This window comes from Tyto alba, unplaced genomic scaffold (assembly GCF_018691265.1).
Source record: "Tyto alba isolate M040663 unplaced genomic scaffold, T.alba_DEE_v4.0 Super-Scaffold_45, whole genome shotgun sequence".
Lineage (NCBI taxonomy): Eukaryota > Metazoa > Chordata > Aves > Strigiformes > Tytonidae > Tyto > Tyto alba.
Genome location: NW_024881321.1, coordinates 29092679 through 29118819, shown reverse-complemented (window position 1 = coordinate 29118819; position 26141 = coordinate 29092679). Strand labels below are relative to the sequence as shown.

General features: G+C 41.7%; 1 protein-coding gene across 4 annotated transcripts in view; it reads right to left on the bottom strand.

Annotated features, from left to right (window-relative positions):
• The window catches only part of FARP1 (FERM, ARH/RhoGEF and pleckstrin domain protein 1), a 216426-nt gene that overhangs the window by 161112 nt on the left and 29173 nt on the right, over window positions 1-26141 (bottom strand). For all 4 annotated transcript variants that reach the window (XM_032997135.2, XM_032997138.2, XM_032997136.2 and 1 more), the window contains exon 2: window positions 10727-10922. In XM_032997135.2, the coding sequence (XP_032853026.1) occupies window positions 10727-10897 (171 nt within the window). In that variant the 5' untranslated portion in view covers window positions 10898-10922. The remainder of the gene's footprint in view (window positions 1-10726; window positions 10923-26141) is intronic.

Genomic DNA, 26141 nt, shown 5'->3' with positions numbered 1-26141 from the left:
TATAAGAGCAAAAGATGTCCCCTTATATAGATGAAGAACTAGCCTCTGAATATTAACCAGCATCTACACACTAACCCACTATCTACTGAATGGAGATTATTACAAATAAATTCAGCAAGAACCATATGAAAGTATTATAACATGAGAGCAGGACCAGAATTATAAAAGCAAGGCAAACTGAAGAAAAAAAGAAGAAAGGACTCCAGGTTTAATCAGAAACCTAGGCGAGAAGGTAACAGTAAAAGAAATGAGGAGAAAAACTGCCTGTTGCTGTATACTGCATGAATATTTGCATCTGCCAACAGGTCATCAAAAAGCAAACTGTCACTAAGTCGTAACTCACTATTTGTTACTTATTTTCTGGCAGTATTATGTTTGTGCAATTTCTATCAGTGAAAGCCTCCTTTTTGGGGATGGGGATAAGAAAAGGAGATATTGTAATCTACTCATTTATTGCTGTTTGTATTCGCTGAGTTATCTAGTGCTTGATGTGTGCCTCATGCAACACTTTTTATTCAAAAATTAACATATTTATCCAAAAATTCTTTTAACACACTAGCCTTAATCAAATAGGTACAAGGGCTTTGGCAGACATTTTCAGCCATGCATTTTATGCGATTTATGCACTGGCATGCAAAAGGCAACATTTAATTGTGCGTGTATACTGTAATCACAGCCTTGTGAAGGCACCTCGCTGGAGCAGTAGAGACAATTTTACAGGTAAGGAGCCTGTTACTAAGTCTTTTAAACCTGGGAACTGGTGGAGCCACTTTAGATTGTACCAAGATTAGACAAAGACATACTGTTTTAATCACTTCATCCTAGTTGCAAGGTTTTTTTAGTTCACTTTAAACTGCTCAGATTTCCCCCTAAAACCACAAATTATCTTAGGTAAAATTTGGATAGATCACCCCACGAGCAGAGTTTGGGTATGGATGAGAATTTAACTATGCCACTGCAGAAAGCATCCCCAGTTCTGCAGTGCAGATACAGCCTTTAAAAGTGATGCTTTCTTCCCTATACAGCACAACACATGACTTGCAATACAAAGACCTGATACTGTGCTGAGGAAGGAGATCATAATGAGAATGAAGCTAGCTGAAGACCTAGGAGATACCCCCAGGATGCCTACATCTTCCTGCCCTGCTATTTCCCGTTTGTGTGGAGAACACCAACAGCAAGGAATTGAACCGGCAGTTGCAAAGGAGCTGTGGAAAGGCAGAGAAGACAAGGAGGATAAGTAATATAAGGTGGCATGTTCTAGTGCCAAAGAAAGGAAGTAACAAGAGACATCAACGAGAAAACCAAGGAAGTGCTAAAGTCTGAACGGATACAAAGTCATATTTAAGGGTGGGAGGAGTTCCTAGCCATTACTCTCTCTCCCACCTCTGCAGCTGTGTACTTCCACAGCAGCTTTACCAAGTCTGAACCACTGTTAACATGGTCCTGTCCCTTCCCTCCCCTCTGTTGCACCCACATCAGTATCTATCTGATTTCGTAGTAAGCTCATGGCTGTAGCTGAACTGGTGAAAACCAAAGCTTTTTATGCAGGGTTGCCCCACGGGCTGCCTTACCACAGTCAGACAAGCATCCTTGTGAGTGCAGCAGAAGGGGTGGGACTGACACCTCCAGTGGCTGCTAAGGCTGTGGCTCCACTGGCTGAGCGACCCTGGAGTCCTACAGAAGCAGGGAGGAAGAGAAGGCTTGTGGCAGACTTTGAGGAAAGAAAAAGCACAGGTGATGACCCCTGAAAAACATAGGGAGATGACTCCCCATGCAAAAAGAGAAAATTAACTTCCCAAGCTAAAAGACAAAGCAAGCTTGGACACAGAGCAAGGAATCCATAATAGGCAAATAAACCTGGAGAGGGACATTGCAACAGGTGGTGTTATCACCAGGCAAAAATTGTTAACACATGACCATATTCAACTGAGAATGAACAGAAAGGGAAATTAATGGACAATTTATATCATTTTGCTGTTCTTTTATCCTGTACTGCTTAAGCCTTTGTTTACACAGACAGCTTTCCATTCTGTTCAAAATAATGGTGGAAAGCAACTGCACAGGGACTCCACAATGACAGTTCCTTCATCTCTCAAACAGGCGAGAGAACAAGTTACAGGGAGATATGCTTCTACTTCTAATTAAGTTACTGAAATTTTAAGTGCCATTCGTCACACTGTGTGATATAATCACATACCAGTAGTGCTTTACATATGAGTCTAAGTTTTCTGATCTTTTGCTCAATGCAGGACTATAAAACTGGGTGTTCTTTGAAATGTCTGAAGTCTAACATGAGATCGTGCTCTTGGCAAAGCATCACACTTATGCTGCAATTCTTTAGCTATGGACATCACACACTTACTTGATTCAGCAGGAGGAGGAAGGCAGCTATTTTCTCCCAGAAGCTTATCCTGCTCATTTATTATGCCTCTCTTGAGCATATGGCCAGAAGCAAAGACAACTGTTTTTCATATAGAGCTTAAGTAACTTAAGCTTGACCACCTTGTGCTGACAAAGAAGGGGCTTAAGTAAATCATGGCATGCATGTGCACCACTGCAGCACAGCACCAATGCACTGTTCCTCCACGGCACACTTTACTTTGCAACTTCTCTGTTACAACTAGGACAGGGAAAAGCAGTGCTACCGCAGGCATAATACACCCAGCCCAGCACACCCGAGCGAGACAGCATTGCTGGCCAGCTATGGGGCGCAGGGAAGACTCACATATCACTTTAGCATGGCTGGGAACTTAAAGGAAACAAAGAAATTTCTGTGGAACAAGTTAGGTGCCTGGATGATAAATGAAGTCTAAGCTATCACCCTATGCTCCCCTTATAGGGATATATAAGCACCTCCAGAGAGCAACTAATCTCATCCTACAATACATGTTTGAGACAGGCATGATGAACAGTCTGTTGAAAGTACCATGTTTTCACCCAAACTGTGAAGGAAAGAGTGATTAGGTGAGGCTTTAACATCCAGTTTTAAAATCTTTAAAGCTGGAGGAGATGAACCTCAGTCTCGGGGGGAAGGAAGGAAGCACACAAGCAGTTTGGCTCCCCACCTTCCTCTGACCAGAGGCAGAACAATCCTCCCATCGCCATGAAACAGGAAAGCATAGTCCTAGCGGAATCAGCCTCCGCTTCTGCCACTAGCTACCCACTCACCCACACACGGACACTTTGAAGAGGAGAGATGGCAAACACCTCCCACAGTTCCTTCAACAGCTGCCACCTCCAAACAGGGTGGCCAAGGGGAATGCCCTGTCGCTGGGGAGGGAGCCCACGCTCTCCCCACAGAGCATCAATCCGGCCTCACCAGCACCGTGCAAACCAACTGACGTGGTTAACCAGAATTAACAGCACGATTTCACCCACCCCTCCAGTCAGGGCAGCGGCGTTCGGAAATGTTCACCCACCCACTCTCCATCCACGGCTGCCCTTCCCTGCGCCAGCTCTGCCCTCCGCTTTGTGCCAGCTCTCGCGTGGGTGCGTGACTCGGTGAGCCAGCTGAACCCAAAGGGGTGAAAAGGCATTATTTGAGAAGCCTTCCCTAATCACAGGTTAGGCTAATTAATTGAAGAAAATTACATTAATTTCCCAGTTACCTTCAAATACATCAATCCAGTCTGAAAACGGACTGGATCTGCTTGCATTTAAAATGGTATTTCCACCTATTCTGTTCATTTTACAGAATATCATAATGAAGAAATCAGCAGTTTAAACAGCCTGCTGCCTCAGATTACAGAAGTTCACTTGTAGTTTATATTCTCTCTTCCATTTTGAAAAGTACATAAATTATTAACATAAGTCACTAAAATTCCTTGTCTTACAACAAGGGCATTCTAATAATTAGTCAGAAAAAAAAAAAATCAGTTTACCGGGTATTCAACTAATAATCTTCTGCTGAGAAAAATGTAATCATGTTTCGGAATCTTTCCTTCTTATAATTTCAGAAGATCCAGCAGGGTTGGCGTGATGATTAATGAATATTTAGATGCTTAATATTCATTGGAAATAGTCTGACAGTGATGGCCAAATAATTTCAGTCATGAGAAGAAAATAAAGTCCCAGACTGATGAATAACTGACATCTGACCTACTGTTCACTTCCTAAACTGGAAAAAAAATGCAATTCATACTGAATTGAAGTTGAAGCTGTCTAAGAAAGCATAAAACACTGTTTCATGTTTCTTCATTGCCTTACTGTCTAATGCTCTTTTTTATAAAATTGTTTTATTCACTGGTTATAATCTGCATATTGAGGAGAGGGGTAGATCTGTATGATAAAGCAGTTACCGTAATCCATAAATGTTACAGGAAATAATTTTAACATTTATAAAACCATGGCTGAAATTTCAAATTTAATATTTAAATTTTTTGCTTATGTAAATTTATAATAAAGCACATGTAATCTTTGTTGTTAAGTATCTAGACTTTCTAATAGTAAGCTTTTTCTGGCACACTTACACTGGCCTGAAGTTGGTGGGGAGTACACTTAACAGAGGGCATTTTCCCCACAAAGGGAACATGAACCACCATCGTATGGCACAAAACCAGCCAAGCAAAAAAATCCACCCAGAACATTAGCCTTAAGAAGCAGAGCCCCAACAGGATTATAAACTCCTTCTCTCTGAAATTTGGAATTTGAGACACAGAAACTCCCTGCCAAGGTAATACGCCCAAACTCCAGTGGAAGATAAATAGTTGTAGACAAAGAAAATTTGGTCTTTGTTCTCAGATAACCTAAAGATGAGGAAGCCTTACTCTTCTGAGAAAAACGCAAATTGAAATGAAATGTTTACAACTGATGTTTACCAAGGATTATACCCTCACCCTGCTTTCTATTAAGAGACTCCTGTTGCTTAAGAAACCAGGTGTTAATCCCTCAAAGCGGATGACATTTTCCAACCCTGCATATTTCACAAAGCTTGAACGCATTCAGAGGGAAAGAAAGTTTGCATAAGACACAAACCAGATGTTTAATAAACTTGAGTAATCTGACAGGCAAGTTTGTTTTGGTCCTTCCAAAAGACAACCAAAAAAAGGAAGCAGCTATTTTCTTCCAGACACAATAAAGAGGACTTTGGTTTGGTTTTAATTAAAGAGACCAAATCCTAACCAAAAGAAGCAGCCTTACCTCCTGTGACATACTTTGATCTCACCTTTGATGCTAATGGGAAAGAAACAACTCTGACTTTCTATTTAGCATCAGTAGTATTACTGCAATCACATCAGTGTCATTCACTCAGTAGGATATGATTGGTGACAAGCATCACGTCAGTCAGGGTTAAACCTGGTCTGAGACACCGAATCATCCCTGCAGTCTAACATGATGTCCTGGGTTGAGTGAGTGGTGGAGTTTTTTGGTGGCAGGGGAGGGGGCTATCGGGGCGGCCCCCTGTGAGAAGCTTCTCGAAGCTCCCCCAGCTCCACGTCAGCTCCACTTCTGTTTGGGAAATTGAGCCAATCGGCTGCACCTCTGCGATAACGTATTTAAGAAGGGACATGGTGATGGGCAGTGGGACTGGTGAGGAGGAGTTGCTGCAGCTGCATGAACACCAAGGTCAGTGGAGGAACGGAGGAAGAAAGGAGGGGGGAGGTGTGCCGGAGCAGAGACCCCCCTGTATCCTGTGGGGAGACGGCAGGGCGGCCCCCCCCTGCCACCCATGAAGATCTACGGTGGAGCAGACACTGATTTATGGCCTGTGGCTTCTGCTTGGTATAATCAAGGTGCTGTGCCCGAAGAAGGCCGGGGTCTCATGGGAAAAGGCAGCCCCGCTGCTGTAATTCAGTGCTGGGAGGATTGCAGCATGCAGGGGTGTCCCACGCCGGAGCAGCTCGGGAAGGGCTGCAGCCGTGGGAGGGAATCCAGTCGGAGGAAGTTAGTGACCCATGACGGAGCAGTGTGGGGAACGCTGCGGCCCATGGGAGGGACTCATGTCAGAGAAAGTTTGTGGAGGACTGTCTCCTGTGAGAGGGGGACCATGATGGAGCAGAAGGAACAAGTTCTGGAAACTCCCCCACCGAAGATAAAGGAAGTGGCAGCCCTGACTGCACCCCCCATTCCCTGCCCCTGCGCCACTGGGGGAGGAGGTAGAGATATCGGGAGCAGAGCTGAGCCCGGGAAGAAGGGAGGGGTGGGGGGAAGGTGTTCTCAAGATGTGGCAATGCTTCTCACTGTCCTACTCTGTTAAGTGTTGTTAGAGTCTGTAATAAATGTATGCTCTTTTTTTTCTTCCCCTAACGAGTCTGCCTTTTGCTCGTGATCATAAAGGGGAATTTTTCCCCATCCCAGCCCTATCTCAAACCCCAAGCCTGGCTCTCTGTCCCTTCTCATTGCCAGAGGGGAAGGGAGAAAGAGCTGCTGCATTGTGGTTGGCTGCCAACCAGGCCCAAACCACGACACATGAGAATCAGTCATAGCTTCAGCATTACCTAGAAAGGAACAACACTGACTCTTTCTGCTTAGGAGTAGTGTTAAAGCAGATGACTTCAGGCACTGAAGCAACTATAAAAGTAAATATCATAAATGGCAAAGACACTAAACATAAAAGGGTTTTCTTTCCCAGAATGATCTGCAGTAGGTGCAACCATCAGCTATTTTTACTGCTCCTTAAAAACTGTATTTCCTTTTTACTTTAACTGGTTTGTGTGTACAGGGTGAAAAAAATGTTCTTTCTCCTTCACATAAGTTATTTTAGCCAAAGCTGTTGTCATCTTACCTAGCAGAAAGGGACCATATTTGCTTGTTCAGTAGTCATAACTCAGACAAACACTAGCTGACACAGACTGCTGTATTTTGGACCTCTATGGTCTTCAGTTAGCATATCTAACTAATTTTTCAGTAAATACAGCCAAACTGGAAATTAGAAACAAAAAGCAAGAGACAAAAAAAATCTATACCACACTTGCATGCAACCCCTCCATAAAGCTAACACCATGACCAACAGCTGCAACTGCTGAATGATCATGAATTTTCAACTTATGGCCTGATTTTCAGGCACTAATCACCTACAACTGCAGCTGAAGCCAGCTCTTGTCTGAGAGTTCATGACAGACTCAATCTAAAGTACAGAAATTCAGTCATAAAAAGCTGAATAACTTAAAAGGGGGAAAGATATTCTATGTAATTTATCTTCTCATATCAGAATAAAAAAAATTGTTCTCAAAAGTACAATTGATTAATTTTATGTTTTCCTTTTATGCTAAAGGCAGGAAATACAAAGTGAAAGTAATATAATCTTTTTTTGAAAGCAACATTACCTACCTTTCCTCCACCTCCCACAAGCATCTGTATTTACTTGAAGAGTGTCATGCAAGCAGCTAACTGAATGAGCGTAGAAGATCCAGCATTTTCCGTTCAAGCCTTCACTGGCTTTTTTGGAATACGGGAATGTTTAAAAATTCTGCCATTAAATATTGTTTGTTAACAGCAAGCACCATGTAAGATTTTTCTTACATACCTTTTCCTTTTACAATACTGTATTTGCAAAGATTGATGAAAAGGCTTTCACTGTGGCTTCCGTTTTCCAAGTCTCCCATACAAAATCTCTCCATATAATTTATGGGTTTTTTCCTGGCCAAAAAATATCATTTACAGGCCCCTATGAAGCCATGTGGATCTCTTTCCTTCTATTTTTTTGTTTGTTTGTTTGTGAGCAGCTAATACAATGAGCCAAACATGGTATGATTATACAGCATCAAAAAACTAACACCAAAAGAATCAATTTTCCTTTAGAAAGACAAATGACACCAGACTTACTTCACTTTTAAACAGCCCAAAGAGGAGCAGCACTGGGGGGTGGGGGGAAAGGAAGAAGGTCATGTTTTTCTCCTGTTTGTTATATCCAGAACAGACACAGAAACTTGAAGGATTTTGCTCTGATAAAAATAAGTCATCTGTTTATAATGGGAGAAAGAGGGTTGCCTAAGTGCAAGGGCATTGAATCTTGTCTCCTGGATGATAATTTAAAAAGCAAGGCAAAATCCAACAAACCAAAAACCACAAACAAACCCCAAAACCACAACAAACCCAAAAGAAAACAAAAACAAACCCAAGAACAACACCACACAGATAAGATCTTTTCCCAGTTTTAGCTAATTGGGGGGTGGTGGTAAACTTGTAACAAAAGAGATTGTAGGAGTAGCAAGGAAGGAGGACTAGACAGTTGAACAGTCCCAACTACTTCACTGCTTCCCCCAAATTCAGGAAGCAGCAGCACCAGTACCTGTTTCTATTTTTCAGACTTCATGAGCAAATAATAAACTGCCATGACTTAAACTTCATACCATCCTACAAGACACATTACGAGCAGCAATAAAAACACTCAAAGTTTGGCCCGTTTGCTAACAGAGAAAAAAAATTGTCCATCCAAATTCCTCAGACTGTAGGAAACACAAAACCTTCCCAGCTTATACTTGTATTTGGAAGGTTATTTCCATCACCATGGCAGCTCAAGTTTTGGAAAGAGTAGTTCAGACCTTCAACCATGCAAAAAGCCTTTAAGTCTCCACTGAAAACCAAGCCCACAGATGTGCTTAGGCATGTGTGTTTAACATCCTCTGCCCTCAGCTACACTTACTGCTCCTAAACTGTTGTTTTGAAATGGTGTTACTTTCTTTTTCTGTGTATACTGCACCAATCTGGCTAAAACCAGCAAGCTTATAAATGGGAACATGGTTTTTCCAACAGGAATAAACACCTCAATTTAGATGTATTAAAAGTTTTTCAGTTTTGCGAGATGGGACTAAAAAATTAACGCCTTTTAGAGAGCAGACTGAAACCGATGTACATTGCTCCATTTGACTATGCTTATCTTAAAGACAAAAGGCTTTAGGAATCTGCTCTGAGAGACTTCATAATGTAAGCGTCCTGCAAATTTCACCACGAGATTTGACTTTAAAACCAATGGGGCTTTCCTTGAATAGAGGTAGTTACGAAATAAAAGCCTCAGATAATAAGCATATTGAAGTGATCTGAACAGAGAGTTGTTTAAGCACCCAGGTCTTCCAGGTGTTGATGAAGTTTGAAAACAGTAAGTAAAGTTAGTATCTTCTAATATTGCAGATCGGAAAAAATACTGTTTTCTCAAACTCCCAGAAGCAAAGCCAGAGCTATATGGGTGCACTGCATTCACAGGTTACATATGTTTGCTTCTAAACAATTAAATGAAAGGTACCTACTCTCAAAATGTTTCCTACTAAGTGTTTGTTAAACAGAATTATTAACTCTTATAAATTGCACATAATTTCCAAAGTATGGTGAAGTAGCAGCTGTGCAGGGGGAAAGAAAGGTTGTCTCTGGGTTAACAGGGATATTTGCACCCCATAAGATAAGCAGAACAACTTTCATTAGTATTTGATAATTTAAACTAGAACCACACTTGTGAACAGCGATAATTACCTAAAGACTGCTAATTTTAGTGTGTTTCCTATGGATATTTGATAGGCATTCTGAAGGGCACAAAAGTACAAGTTGCTACATACATGAGCATTTCATTTGATGACAGTTCAAGTTCACACATACTTACCTGTCCAGAGAACTTACTTTCTACTACAACAAAATCTAAGACTGAACACACAGTTGTAGCTGGGTCACAAACAGCAGCAGAGGGTAGACCAAAAAGCACGTGCATGTGCACACACAAACCAGACAAACAAAACCTCATAAACAGGTAAAAAATAATTTTTCTTAATGAGGATTTTCCTAATCAGAATTCCTTCACCTTCAATACAGGGATAATATTTTTTTCAGTGACCATATGGGCTTTCACAGACAGAATACTGTGTCTATGATCTATGCATCCCACTGGTAACCCCCCATTTCACAGAAGGGAAAACCGAGCCAACAAAGGCATGGAATTTCCATAGCTACATAAAATGCAAGTAACTAAGGATGAAATTTGAACTCAGGTTTCCAGTTTCCTATTCACTGAACCCTGAGGACTTTGAAAAATACACATTCCAGTACACTTCCATAACAGCAACAGTGTTCAACAACCTTACATGTTAATTACCTAAGTAGGGCACGTTAAAAACATTAGTGGTTACTAACAGCTAGATAGTGTAAAACAGAAACAGTCATTGTATCAAAACTAATTCAAACTAATTCTTCTGATCACACACACACAAAAGCAGTAGTAACTCTGTTTCATTGGAAAGTACAACCCTAGGTTAATCTCATTGGGGTATAGAGAAACTCTAGATGAGGTTGCTTTGATTCTTTCCTTACATTCAGTGTGTGTGTGCCTGTAAGAGTAATACAAATTCGTGAAAACTAATGATTTCAAGTTACTATCCTAAGGACTTGCCAGAGGAAAAGAAAAAAAGTCTGTATAGATCTATGGTTTACTGGATGAAAAGCAAAACAGCACCAAGGAAATGTATCAACAATTTAGAAAGCAGAGGAAGCCACCTATGTAATACTTGAAGAAAAAAAAAAAACGAACCAAACAAAAACAGAAACACCAAGGACTCTCACCTCTTCTGAAGCTGTTCAAACAGAAACAGAATAATAACTGTAATTTACAGTTCACTTCACTGTTTAATGTTATTCTATTGCACCATCATCTATTTAATGCTGATATAACAGACATTTTCTCCGCAACATGAATTCATTAGCCAAAGAATCAGAACTGAAATAAAAAGAGAACTGGTTTGAAAACTTGTGGTTTTAGAAATGCCTGAATAACCTTTAGCCACCCCAACCTCCACATCCTTACCGGAACATCAAAAGTTTCTTGTGTGTCATCCAGCATCTGAATTTTGATGGATACAAGTTTTCCTGGAGGTGTCATAGGTGGTTTCTGTCCATGCTCCAAGGTACTGATCCCAGCATTTTCCTGAGCTCCCAACCGGGATCCTGCTGTTGGTCTCTGCTCTGTTTCACCCATGTTTAGGGAAACACGTTTCTTATATCTGATAAAATAAGGGCAAAGAAGACCGTATCACTTATAAATAAGAGTTTTTGCACAGAAGTTTTATAGTACATATACTTACAGCTAAGAAACCATATGACCATTAAAATAAAGTAATAACCATTATGATTTTTTTCTTAAATGTCTCATGAAGAAAACCACAAGAAAACCAGACAAACTGTAATTTTCAAAATACACAGGCTAATCTCCTTCTGGTAAGACTGATAGACTGGCTACAGTACCGCACAATGGGAAAATATTCCTTTTCTCCTGGAAAAGCAAACAAGACTATATTGGAATCAGAGCATGACAAAACTTATTTCAATTAATTATTCTGATTTTTATGTATGTACGACTCAGGCTGTTATCAGACACAGCCAGGTCTCCCACAGAAGGAAGGAAGGTGAGGAGAGCGGGTGGGACAACTCACCACTTGCTGACCATCATTCCCTCCTGGCTTTATCAGCATTTTTTCCTTTGGTCCTTCCAGCCTTCTCTGGCCTTTTGCAGCTGCCACCTTGTTTAAGGGTCTCCAAAGCAGGAAAGCCAAAGGGGTACAAGATGACCCCAATTACACAGCCTACATAATTTGTTTCCCTTGGGGGCCAGAGCTGCTCTATAACCTGGAGCCCAGCCTGATCCCACTGATGGGCCAAAGACTGTGAGGAAATGCTACTGGGAAGGCCAGAAAAAGCCAGAGCAATAACACTGGTTGGGAAAAGCATGGGAAATCTGATTTCCTACAGAGCCCTGTAAGCAGGAGGGGAAAACCAAGGAACCCACCCTCCTTGCTGTGCTAGGGGAAGGCTATACCTGCACCCGCTCACCAGCACCACTTGCTGAATGTGGATGTCTTCTTCATACCCGTGGAAAGTAACCTCAGCAACGGGCTTGCTAATTTTGTTTCCATGCAGCTTTTGCACTACATTACAAACCACATTCCTGCTAAATAATTATTCTATCCTAAAAAAGGAGCACAGCTACAACAGTGATTCAGTGTGATTTTTCATTAACTGGCACAACTTTGAACCTTCTTTTCTAATTCAAGGATCATTAGTTTTACTTGTCAAATGTTACACATCATATTAGAATTTTATTTCCTGTTTTTCTCCCTGGCTTTTGACACTCTAGCTGGGTTTCTGATGAAACCCACTGCTACTATCTATTTATCTTTCTTGGTAGTTGCATTTTCATTCTGCATGACTTTTATATGCTGATCAATGACCATTAAAAAAGACATGTAGCCCACAGAAAGAATGGAAGTGTAACTTTCCAGCTGAACAAGAAGACTACCATCAATCATTGCCTGGCTCTCACTCTGAGGTTACAATTATTGAGAAGCCTATGGGAAAAATCATAAGCACAAGATACCCTGTGTATTAGGGAATGCACCACCAGTTCTACAGCATATTATAAAGAACATGTAGTAAGACACCAGTTCCCTCCGTAACAGCATAATAAAAACAGCCCTATCTTTAGCAGGATACACTATTTACCAGGCATCACTCTTCCATGTCCTGACTAATCTATTCCCACAGATTTTTCACACAGTAAGTATCTTAGAGTAAAATTTTTTAAAACAGCACATTGATTAAAAGGAGAGCTAGCTGAAAAGGAAGGCAATGAAAAATTAGGGATCACATGCTTCTACATATCAGCTCAACAGGAACAAGTGAGGGAGAACAAGAACATGCAGGCAAACTTTATGGCACCCTCCTACCCATCAAGGTTGGAAAGACATTAGTGAAACCTACTGAAGTGCATGCCAAACACTACAGGAGAAGCAAATTTTTCCTCATTTGGCATCGTAATCTAAAAATGTAAAAGGAATTAATTAAATTTATTTTATTCTTTAATATTAATTAAATTAAATATTGTTATGAGACAATAAGTGCCAACAAGAAAGCTGCAGTTGGAGTCAGGAATTCCAGAAGACGCCAAGCTCTATGTAGCAAGACTCCAGGCCTGCTTACAAATAAATCTGATTTTTTTGTATGTAAAGTACACAGGAACCTTTGAAAAGGTAAAACATGCACCCTGTTTTGAAGTGCCACTACACACAAAGATACTGGTCTATGTCCTTATTAATTCACAAGCTGGTTTAAGAGCTCTTCTGAAGTCACCATATACCACAGACAGCACCAATATGGCAGAAAGGACCTCTATAATTGCTGTGTTACTACTGTAGGTTTTGGCTAAGTATAGACATTTAAAGTGGGTGAAGAAGAAATCTGTTCTTTCCATTAAATCCTAACCATAGGAATCAATGCAGTCAGTTCATGTGATACCATTAAATAATCAACAAAAGGAAATATTACAGAGCTTGAACCTTTCTATAAATGTTCTTCTGACTAGATGATCTAGTGGCCCACACACACATTCAGACAGGCCAATAAACATAGTGTAACAAGGAAAAAAGATCTAAACTTAGGATCCAAAAAAATCATTGAAGAAAGGTACAAGCCAAACCACTCCATATATACAGCAGAGATATTTTTTTTATTATTATTATTAGTAGTAGTAATATAGAAATTCTTGTAATATATATATATATTGAACCACTGAGTTACGCACACACACACACACACACTTCCCTTTGGAAGCAAAATCTAAGAAGTACTGGCCATATTGATCACACGCATCTGCTACTTACAAAATTAAATCAGACCTTTCTTTTTTAAATCTGTACATATATCTAAACATCAGCATACTACACTGGACATTATTTAAGGTATTTTCTGTATGACACTAGTCTCACTCACTATGGTGTTGTTATAACATCAGCATAATATCCTTATTATGCCTCTATGTAAGAGGCCTTAAAAATTATTACAATTATCCTCTCTACAATAATGCAATGCATCGGTCAAGCTGCATCCCTTTCTCTAAATCATTTTGATCTAGAAGACAGCAGCCTAAGATCACAGAATGGAACAGAAGAGTATTAAGCAAATATTGAACAAACCTGGGGGGATTAGGATGACCAACATCTGTCACAATGAGAAGAAGGATCAAGTTTGGACAGAGGATGGAGAATTTTAAAGACACTCTAGTAGAAAGACAACACTGATGAATTGGGGAGGGTATTAATGGAGAAGAAAAAGCAGTGGCCACCAGACTCCAACACACATAGTCCTAAGCAAAACATAAGTGGAAGTAGACAACCAGTACAGGAGCAAATAGAATGGCAAATAAAAAGGACTCATCTGAACTCTGAAAATTAAGAGTTTCTGTCTGCTCTTTTTGACAGATGGTGAAACCCAGGGTCAAAACCGCATCTATCATTCCAGCTGCAGATTTGCTGGATGTCAGTGCCCTTCCCAGTACTGCTGTATCATCTGCAAAGATGGAGAGAGACCAGTGCAGAGAGCTAACCTTCATTCAAACCTGCATGAGGGGAAAAGTTACCCGAGACAGCAGAGCTGCCCCCAGAGGAGTCTTGGCCCCTCCTGCTCCTTCCCAGCTCCTATTCATGCAGTCTTGCCTGATGCCATGCACTGAATCTCACCCTCAGAACCTTCACTGAGCAAATGCTCCTCTCTCGCCCAAATGAAAACAATTCAGTGTTTTGCTCTTTGCTGGGTTAGCAAATTAAATCAGCTCTCGGCAGGCTGGCAAACTGTCACATCCCACTACACAAACCTAAGGCCAGGGTGAGCTGAGCCCAGCCAGCCGCTGGCAGGCCACTAGACTGACTCAAGCCATCTCACCAACTCTGCCTGAAACACCTGGAAGGCACAAAAAGCTACAACTGCCATGAGATAGATTAGTAAACAGTGGTTTTGTCCTAATCACACGTTAACAATCCTTTTACACAGGTACTAAATGCTTAGATGAAAATTTTAAGTTCTGTATATACTTATGTGGTAGCTGGACAAAGGCCATGATGTGGTTCAGCATAAAGCCATTTTAGTTCTCCATGTTCAAAACAGGTGCATTTTATAGCATTGGGAAGGTTCAGGCCAGTTAAAATTTCCACATATTTTTCTTTGACAGGATGAAAAAACAATCAAGCTGGCTTAGTCTAAAGGGAGCTAGGAGTATAAACAGCACTTGGTGGGAGGGTGGAGGGCTGGGAATAAAGGGTTACAAAAATGACAAAATACTGAGGAAAAGAGAAGTAATAAACCACTGTTAGAAACACAAGCAGAGCTCATGTTAAAACACATGCTAATCTGATCTGTTAACTGCTCTGCTCTTCTAGATCAGACAATGAGGTTTGGACATTTGATGCAAGAAGTTCCCAAAGCATGAAGACTTCTGTTATAGGGGGAGAGTGGTACCATGTATCTAGGCCTTTTCCACTTCTGTTGCTTTGCTTAAACACATTTTCAGAGCATGAAACAGAAGGCTGCATGCTGCTCACTATTCTCCCTTTAAAGGTGGGGAAGCCTGAGGCACAGTGGGACAGTGTGACTGGCCCATAAAGTCACCCAGCAGTCCAGCTGCAGATCTATCTCCCAGATCGTATGGCAATGAAACATTTGAAAGAGATTAAAGTAATCAATATAATACCAGATGAGATGACTCAAACTGACTGAATGGCTTATAAACCGTCAGTAAGAACTAGGAAGGCACCAGAGGACTAGAAAGGAACAAATTCAGTCCAGATCTTCCGAAGGATAACAAACATGAAGCAGCAAGGAGAAAGAGGGGCAATCCAGGCAAACTGCTCACACGTGCTTTTAACTCTCAGCTTCTTGTAAAACTTTTGGAAAGCCTCAGCTATGGAGAGCACTACAGTGAATACTGACAGCTAACACTCCCGTCAAGTACCCATCTTAAGTTCTAAGCACTTTCCTATTGCAGAAAAGCACAAAACTTGACAAACTGGAGTAAGTTTAAGGAAACATAATCAGTAAGTAATAAGGAAGGACAGGGTAATACACACAGGTCACACCTGGAGGGCTCAGAGAGAGCAGCTGTGACACATCTAACCATGAGGGTGAAGATGCCACCTCCCTCAGAGGCCTGGTCTGCCCCTGCACCAGACATTAATGTTCCAAAGCAGAGGGAGCAGGACACGTCTGCACCTCAGCTGCCCCACTGTAGAGGCCAATTTATCAACCAAGCCCACTTCTCATATGACGTGCTGTTCCTTCGTATTTCCTTCTCCCTCCCCATGGACAACAGCAAAGTAGGTAGAAGTTTGGCAGTAGCCCTGCCAAAAGCACGTAGCAGACCTGTACACCTCCAGCAAGGGAAAATTCTATACCCACAGCACAAACTGTCAGTGAAGCTGCATTTTCATTAATATATCAGAATGACTATAAACATGAAATAAGAGAGTGAGTTTCTTGAACCCATATTAAAAAAAAATAATATAAGGCAAGAGGACCAGGAAGACTGAGTTTAGTCTGAAATGATGGGGATCAGACAGAAGGTCAATACAACTCAATGTCTCACAAAACATAAAAACTTATCCCAGTTAACTTCCACAAGCCCGTGGCAGACTTGTACAAATCAAATATGACAACTGCGAAAACTCGAGCTATTCATCTACATAACACAAATACAATTTCTTCACTAAAACCCCACAATTTTGAAAGTTACGACGAATCAATGCAAAAGAGAGAAGCCATCCCCCGCGCTCGATCAGCAGAGCTCGCGCGTACCAGGCGCAGCGGTGGTGAAAGTCAACCTGCGAGGCAGCAGACATGATGCAGACAGCTAGCCATCGCAGCAGTAAATGGCAAATTTTCAAGTCATGCTACATGGAGTGACTGATCAGCCCTGCTCCAGGCGAACAACAGTAATCAGAATTGGTTTCTTGAGCACATGTACCATGTGGGACAGCTGTGTGGGAATACCCTGCGGTGACAGATTTATCCATTTCACAAATGCAAAACAAATACATTCTGAAGGAAGGAGAAGTCTGCAGCAGAGAAGGAGGTATTTTTTTGAAAGTTTTGAAGTCACCATCACCTTATGAGTCTTCGGCAGTTTCTCATGGGAAAATATTGAAGATTTCTTGGAAAAATCTTCTCTTTAAAGTCTGATTTTCTTAAGGAACTACCAAAACCCACAAACAGCTGCCTCGCTAATACAACGTTTGTGCTTCACATTAATCTGCACAGAACCTCATACACCCTTGAAATTACACAAAGGTCCTTATAAAGAAAAACATACATTAGAAATCTGACATACATCTGGAAATTTTTCATTAGGTTAACGGACCAGCATTTTTGTGGAAGCAAAGAAATGTGATACTAAAAGCTCTTAATAAAAAAACAGCTCAAGCTTGAAGGGCAGTAGTACAGACACAGGTGCTGGGTGTTTGCTTCTCTGCTTGCACCCAGCAGACTCAGCTTGGTTGCTCAGCCTCTAATGGAAACGTTGCAAACGAAGGTGGTTTATGGTTTCATGTTCAGACTCCTGTCTGCCCTTTCTGCTCACATCTGCAATATTCAGATAGAGAAGGAAGTATTATAAAAAGCCAATTCTTCTGTATCATTGGGCTGTCTTCTGGAATTAAAAAAAAAAAAAAAGAGTTAACATTGTAAATTATGACTGCTTCACAAAGTCAGAAGTGGGGAGGCTCTAGGTGAGTTATGGTCAAGAACATCAGCATCAGAGGCTCATGTCTAGTCCCCTGTACAGTCAGTGGAGAACAGGATGGAGGGGGAGCTCCTTAACTGGACTTAATTTCTAAACACATGTTTATTTTTTTCCTGTCCCTAAAGACATAGAAAATCAACCTCTTAAAACCTGCATGCCCACTAAAGCACCACAGCTGTCTACTTTTTGCAAGTCTCAGAACCAGATACTTCAGCATTCTGCAGACATCCTAAAATTTGCAGCAATAAGAAATGCCCCCAATTAAGGCAGAGTATCAGTAATAGAATAAAATTCATCACCTGCCATGAAAATAAATATAGACCATAAAGGTGCCCATCTTGGTCAGACTCTGAAAACCTCTAAATCATGCTGTCTTATCCCTTGACCCAATTTCTATGGTATGTCATGTAGATGGACAGACTAAGTGCTCAGATTTGTAGAGCAATACAGTAGACTTCGTCGTTAGCATCAAGCTAGGTAGAACATGAAACCAATGTCAAATTTAGGGACCTAAGCAGTAAGTAACACAAAGCTTTACAAACTCAAACTATTCAGATTACCAATGATATAGCCTGAAATCCAGAATAATGAACATTTATGTACGTACAGGACAAAAACCCCACCTCTCGCGAGCCTATCCGTACAGCATTCCGAGTGCCCACATTCATTACTGCTTCTACCTTTAGGTCCATTCAGCTTCCAACTGTGGAGCTCATTTATCTTCACTGCATTCAGGTCCTAAAGCTGTTTGCAATTCTGTGGCGCTAGCAGCTGTCCCAGATTCCAAGTCTTCTGCCAGATGTCAGCAAAGAGCAGTCGCATCCCATGCAAATCTGATGTATGCTATCTTTTTTCCTCAACCACACACCTGTCAGTAGATCTATCAACAAGTGCAGTAATAGATTTCTGTATGTTTTTGCAATTGCCTCTGTGAAAAACCCTCATCCCTTATGCATAAATACAGATTGTTCTGTGAATCAAGCCAGTTTAGCATACAATTTTTTTTTTTAAAACTCACAAAACTAGAATTACTTTTGATGATTGCCGGTGATATTAAATAAGACAGTAAACATATAGACTCACTGCATGCTATGTTTTCCGGACAACCCTGCATTAGAAACTTATTGAAGACATGGAAAATTTCTTTTTCTTCACTGCATCTCACACAAGCAAGGAAAACCATTATATATATACGTAAGTGAGCAATTCAGTGAAGCCTTCATATGCTCATCCTCTCAAAGGAACCCTTCAGAAACCTCTCCATACAAGTTACTCTTGTTTATTCTTCACTACCCCTTCACTGTATCATGATCGATGCTATTTACTTGAATCAGGAATGCCAATATCCTATTCAAACCAACACAGACCATTTTTTCTTCAGGTCTTAAATCAGCCAACTGGAAGGCACTGTACAAACAGGTAATTCTGGCTGTTCCTGGAAGGAAAATTAGTGTCTCATCTGCTAAGCCAAGGGGATGATTAGCTCCAATTGCTCAGTTAGTGAATCTCCCCCAACAACTGCACTTTCCCTTCAAATCCAAAAGGCACAGTCTGATAAAAATGGAGAGCTCCTGAAGCCATGAATCCCTTAATAGCTCAGACATACTTCCACATCAATGCTTCATTTGTTATTAGACACATTAAAATTTGAATTAAATATTGCCCACGTGCTTTGCATTTATTGTATCACCATGTGCTTATAATTTGTTGGTACATGAACTTCAACACAGTGTTTTTCTCTGAAAGTACTTTCCTGCCACTTTAATTTCCCAATTGAACAGACCACATCTTTTCTGTAAAATTTCAGCTTTATCTCAGGGCGGGGGAAGGATATTTCTTCTTTCCTGTGAAACTCACAACCTGCTTTCTGAGGTGTTTTTCAACCTGCTGTCAAAACTCCCTGCATAAGAAATCACGCTTACGAAGAAGTTGCAAGCTGCTGGTATAATATGCTTACATTCGATTTCATTGACACCCCTTCCATTTCGCATAACCTGTTTGTGCCAATTCCATCACTAAAACCTGCATGAAATACATGCTGAAGTCACCCAGCTAGTCCTTTACTGATGATAAAATGTGTTGTAGAAGTGACAAAGTACATGTTAATATTAAGAAGACCTAAAGCTGAGGTTGATATAAAAGCATCACCATGTGGGCAAATGGCTATTTCACATTATGGACAGAAAGACTGTGGCAGTTTTACTGCCACGTGGTAAACACTCGAAACATATAAAGAGAGTTTAAGAAAACCTCTCTTTCTTGTGTTTCTAGTTAGCAGAGTTTCTTGATCAACTGGGTCATCACCTGAGCCCACAGTTTGTCACTGGAAAACACAAGCAAAGTGAGTAAGAATTTAGTCTGGTGGTTCAATAGTAGTACAAATCACTCCTGAAGCCATTAAAAAGCATTTTCCAAAACCCTTTCATGCCATCACTCTGCATAAATAAAGCTGTTGCACCAGCTGGAGTGCTCTGGGCTCATTCACCCATACAACACCTCATGTGAAAGCCAAGCCGAATGTGCTTATAGTAGAAGAAAGTAATCTGATTTACTTCCAGATTTAACAGAATTCTGAAAGGGATCCAGCAACTCATACCCAGGCTCAAGCATAACACAGACACTTTTCACGAAATAAAAACACGTCAAAAGAATAAATAATACACTACATTAATACTACTGTTCAGCAGTTGGGGGAAAATCTGATACAGTCCTGGTTTTGAGAAATAAAACAGCTCAGGGGAAATACTATTTCTCTGAACCAAGTATGAGTATATAGTAGAGGTATTTACACTGCCTAAACGCAGGCTGGCTTCTCCGGAGAGCTGTCAGGCACCAGAGCCTGATTTGGGTGTTCAGTGGCCCTTCAGAGGAGCTTCTTCCTCCCTTGAGCACGTGGACCCCTAGCAGAAGACCAAAATGCAACAGTTGGCACACCAAGACCTCTTTCTCCTTCCTGTTGAGAGAGATCAGTTACAATTTGTTGTGTTTGTGGGGTGTTGCAGCAGTACAGAGCAGAGAAGCTCATGTGCTTGCCATCACGCACGCTGAGCTGCATGAAAGGGGTACGCTTATGGTCCAGAGGCTCGAAACCACAGAGGAAGACAACACCAGTATTCAGCATTATGCACCCAGGGAAGATGCCTATCCAAACATGTTTGATTGAAGCCATAATGGCCTTGACCAGCTTCCTTTTTGCCCAAAGCTTGTGATCAGACTCCCACAAAATGATTACATCGGTCTTCCACCAGGAAAAACATACTTATGGTCACAGTTGTATGCTCAGTGTACAAGCCACTATAAAAACAGAAAAAATTTCCTGCAGGCTTTAAACATTTAAACATCTGTTCCCAAAAGATACTTTTTATCAAGCAGTTTTACAAATTTATATAATTGAATATACATTTTTTTTTTTTTTCCTAGAAGTCTTTCACCAGAAGCCCTTATGATGCTTGACCAAGGAAATACCACACTCGGTAATGATAGTAAGAAATGCTTGTACCATCAAGAAAAAAACTGCTTTATGTACTGCTGTTTAGAAAACAATTAAATAGATTCCTTGGCATTCTGGTAGAGATATAACAGCTCTTGAGGCATGACTGTATAGTATCCAGAGTCAAATATCCTATAATGTTTTAAAATTATGTATTTATTCTTCCTTCAAAAATTATTTTAAAAATACAGCAAAACTTTCAAACTTGCTTAGGTTTCTGTCTCATTTCTCTTTGTGCAAACACTTGAACCACTAAAAGATTCCTGGAGAAAATCTACCTGGGCTGAACAGCACAGTCTAGACACTGTCTGCCCCCATTTGTCTGACAACAGCTCTCCCGATCTTTCAAGATACAGGACTTCTCTGTCTTTAGATAACTGATAACACTGCTTTTATTCTGTGAACAGCTATCAGAGATACTGTGAGACACTGGTACAAATAGACTGCTGCCACAGGTAAGTCATCATTTTATGTCTGGCTAAAATATAAGTATTATATATGCTGCATGAAGATGGACTAGGGTTGGGTTTTCCTACAAGGCAGATTTAGACCAAAAATGCTCTATTAACTGCTGGTGTGTCTGCAGCTTAAACTGTTTTTCCCACTGTAACTTACTTCACAATGAAAACTGGCATAAGTTACTCCAAAGCATAGCACTGTTAGTGCAAGCTTTAGAAGTTGTACCAAGAGAAGGGCCTGCCTGTTCAACTACCCCATTGTCCCTTTATCAACAAACCTGTTTCAGTGCAGAGTACATCCCTGTGGTTTCTGTTACATTGCAAAACTAATTACCCACCTGCTTACAAGTGTGAAAAAGCATTATCTGTGGAATCTGTACTTTTTACTACTAAAGGGGACTGTGGGAAGCATCAATTCTCATTTTGTTCTCCTCCTTGCAGCGTTTGCAAGGAGAGAAAGCAGAAATACTGCCAAAGCAGCCCACTGGTTTGCACTGATCTCAAAATATCATTGGAAGTAACACTCCAAAACAGCCTTTACAATTCAAGCAGGACGGAGAGGCATAAGACTCAGATCGTTTTTTAAAATTAAGTTATCAAGAGGTCAAAGTTGTCAGTGAAAGATCAAGCAGAAGAAGTGACCCAGTAAATAATACATTTCAAATCATTCAAAGTGACTGCTGCCTGAAAGATTTTGACAGGTCCTCTCACTAAACACAAGTCTCCCAGTAAAGCAGCACGGCAGAGCGCATTGCTGTGCCAGCCAAACAGGGAGACAGGGTGTTAGATTGCTCTTCCCTTGGAGAACATCCTATACTCCTCATATTCCTTTCTTGGCTCCCGAGCCTCAAGTAACTTTAGATTATGCTGAACACGGAAAGCAGCTTTTGTACCCATATCCGATAGTAGCATAGAGCATACCCATGGCAGGCAAAGACCTCTAAGGAGTCAGTAACTAGTACCTCCCAGGAGTTTTTCCTTGCTGAGCATGCTCGAACTTCACATATTTTCCCAATAGCAACCCGGTGTCTCCCCACAGAGCGGGCAAGCACACGCCAGCCTGGGAACAGAGGAGCCCAAGACGCCTTTCATTTCCATGGCTGCCCAAACTGGAGCGGGTCCAGGCCCTGGAGCGGGTCCAGGCCCCGGAGAGGAGAGGAGAGGAGAGGAGGGAGCCCGTCTCTCCTGCGCTGGCCGTGGCAGGGCTGCCAGCACCCGGGCAGCCAGGAAGCGGGAGGCGTGCATCTGGAGCGCAGCGGGGACGAGCGCCAGACCTGGGGGAGGCGAAGGAGCAGACTGGGACAAGGGCCCAAAACAGGAGGAGGAGAGAGCGAAACGGGCAGGGAAGGGAGCCAGGGATCCTGAGGCAGTGCACAAAACAAGGCAGGAAAAGGGAAAAAGGCGACTGCATGTGAGGGGAAAAACTGGACAAGGATGGGGGAAGGGGGGCCGGGGCAGGCGAGGTATCTGGTCTCTGACAATGAGTCTGGAAGAGAGGAGAAGCCACAGGTGAAGATAAGAGAATAAGAAGCCAAGAACTGGAGACAGGCCCTGAAAAGGTCAAAAGATTATCAAGAAGGGCAAGACAAATGAGAGAGAGTAAAAAAGTGCTCTCTGACGGAGCACTAAGTCCATTTCCTTCCAGAGCCGAGACCTGAAGTCAACAATCCTGTCCTGCACCTTCACGACATCTCAGGGGGCTCCTCTCTCACGGCACAGGCACACAGAAGAGCACGACAGTCTGCTGCCCCTGCCACTCACATCTCACCCCGGTGCCAGAAATCTCCAGTGAGGCTGTAAAAGTTACAGCTGCTATGGCAGCTTTCATTTTTGAACAGAACGGTTTTTCATTTTTAATTTACATAAGGCAAAATTGCACACCTTAAAGGAAGAGTTAAAAATCAGGAGCTGTTTGCGTTTAAGCTTGCCATCAAACCACGTTACCCCTTCCTGTTCTTGCACACCATAACCTTCACCAATTTCCCCCTCCTTGGCCCTGTCAAAGACCACTCTGGCTCTTTCACTGCACAGGGGAGCACAGCCAGTTACGGGGAAAGCACTCAGGATTTATTTTTTCCACTCTGTTGTATCCTTAAGGCTTATTAATTACTTGTACTCTGCTGTTAAGACAGAATTAATAACAAACCTTCTGTGCTTTCTGTACAGCAGGCTGACATACCCTCTCAAAGAGTACTTACTCTAACTTCATGATACCCTTGTGAGAGGAAGGGGCGTCACATTATCCTCACTTCCCATATGGGGAATTACAGACAGAAAACTCAGGTCCTCAAGACATGTAGATATTGGCTCCACTGGGAGTTTGGAGTCTAAATCTAATTCTGTATCCCCAAATAGAGACTCTTAAGGCCAAATCACTCAAGTATTTCACAATCCACAGCTTTCTTTACACATGATTACAGTTCCTTTTACTACAGACTGCATCCAGGAGCACAAGGCTTAATGAAAATTAGCTCATGGATCACAAGTTTATAAAAAGTTTAATCATTTTCTGGGTGTTTAAGTCACTTTCTAACAACGCAGGAAACTGTCAAGAATTGAATCCAGTTCCTTAAATGCAGGATGCCATCAGCTCTCTTCAACTACCCTCCTCTTCCAACATCTGCAAAAGGCAAGGAACGAGACTTTTCTCACGGACAGTGTAATGCAGAACAGTGCATTACTGTAGAAGGAGAGCTACCATGCCCAGCAAACAAGATGGAGATTGTGAGACAGGAAAAACGTAACTAAATAATTAAAGATTGTGTCGTATGTCACAAAAAGGGAGAATTATACCTTTTCACTATGGACTTTTGCTTTGCAACATTAATCATGTTCTTTAAACAGCATCTAATCTATAATGGTATTTGAAGTATTAAGATGGATTGACTTGAATGAACTTTAAAGAAAGCAAATAACATGACTGGCATTACCTCGGGAGTCCAGAAAATAGTATCCTTAATTTTCATACCTCCTGAATATGAATACTCCAATTCCTACAAGGTCTACAAGTGAAGCATCTGCCTTCAAATAATACCTCATTTTCCAGACAAAACAAACAGTTTTTGATGCTTTTGGCATTGCTTTCACCTTACCCCCAACTTCTCTACCACTGTAGATGCACACAGGAACCTGAGAGCTCCTCCATATATTTATCCCCTACCTCTGCTTCTGGCCATCTGTCACCCCCACCTCCAGATATACACACACACCCCCCTCAGTCTCTGCATCTTTCGACGGAGGAGGTGAGCACTCATGCAGAGCTCTGACCATCTTTCAGGAGCATGCACACACAGAAGCATTCCCATGCGGACTGCGCTGGTGAACAGTGAGTGGAGCAAGGAAGTGGCTGAAGAGTTGGAGGGAAGAAAAATGGATGTTAAAAAGACAGTGTTTGAAACACAGGCGTTGGATAGATGGGAGGGTAAAGAGCTGACCAACTACTGCACGTTGATTTAATATTATGCAGGTTGTTTTATTTTATGTAAATTCATGCACAGAATATTTCTAGGGGTTTAAATCACTACATCAGAAGGAAGATCCACTTAAAGAATATGTAAACATCTGCCAGGTGTGGAAAATTTTCCCTTCTAGCATCATACAGCATTATATTTTCAGTCACCAACACGGCCTGGTTCTGCAGTCTGGGCTGGCCTGCAAGAAACAGTCTGCACTTCTCCCCAGGGTGCACGTGACTGAGCACAGATGGTAGTCATCCTCTCATCCCTGAGGGCCTCTAGGAACTCCTTCAGCTTCAGTTGGGATTGCGCAATTGAAAAATCACTAAATGTGAAAACACTGCATTGCTACCCCTTATAGCCAGGAAGCCCTGCATTTTGTGGAAATCCCAGGGTGCCTCCTTCAAAACGATGGCAGACTCACCCCCGCTCCAAGAGTAACAGAGCGGTTCTTCAGAACAGCAATGGGACAGCCACCCCGACCCACCCATGCTCCTGCCCTAAGTACGCTGCCCTATAGGGGTGATGAACAGGCTAACGCAGGTCCCTGACCCTGTGGAAGGCTGAGAAGGCACATTTCCCTCATCTGTACTTGGGGGCTGCTCTTCTCCTGCTCTCCAGCTGCCAAAGTCAGGCACATAAATACTGCAGAGCATCACACAGAGCAGCAGGAAAGCGTGGGCACATGTTGCAGCTACCAAATGCAATGCAGCACACAAGCAACAGGAACGACCTCATAGCAAAACATCAAAAATTCAACTGCCAGGTTGTATCTGATCCTTCTACCCCTACATAAACACACAGCCCTGGATAAGGTTTACTCTCTTCTGAAAGGCGGTTCTCCCTGTAAGTTGTCTTATCCACAGTCCTATCTGTCCTGTATCACCTTATTCCTAAATATACAAATTTTGTTCAATATGGTACATGGAAAAACAAGCCACAACTCTGATCAGTTCAGAAACATGGGAAAATTTGGAAGTATTTACAACCAGTAAATAAGCTAAAAAGTGAAGGAAATAGCAATACCCTACAGCCATTCAGTAACGTATTTGCACCCTGACATCACATCAGCCCTTCTCCATTTAGTCCCCACAGAGAAAGGTTAGGGCACCCTGACCACAAAAGCAGCAGCAGGAAGAAAGAAAAGGCCTGGTACCGGTAGCAACACCTACAAATCAGTAAACTTACCGCAGCTTCTCTTGGGCAGACAAAGCCTTGGTCGTGAAAAATGGATTGGCAGAACCAACACTTTGTTTGCC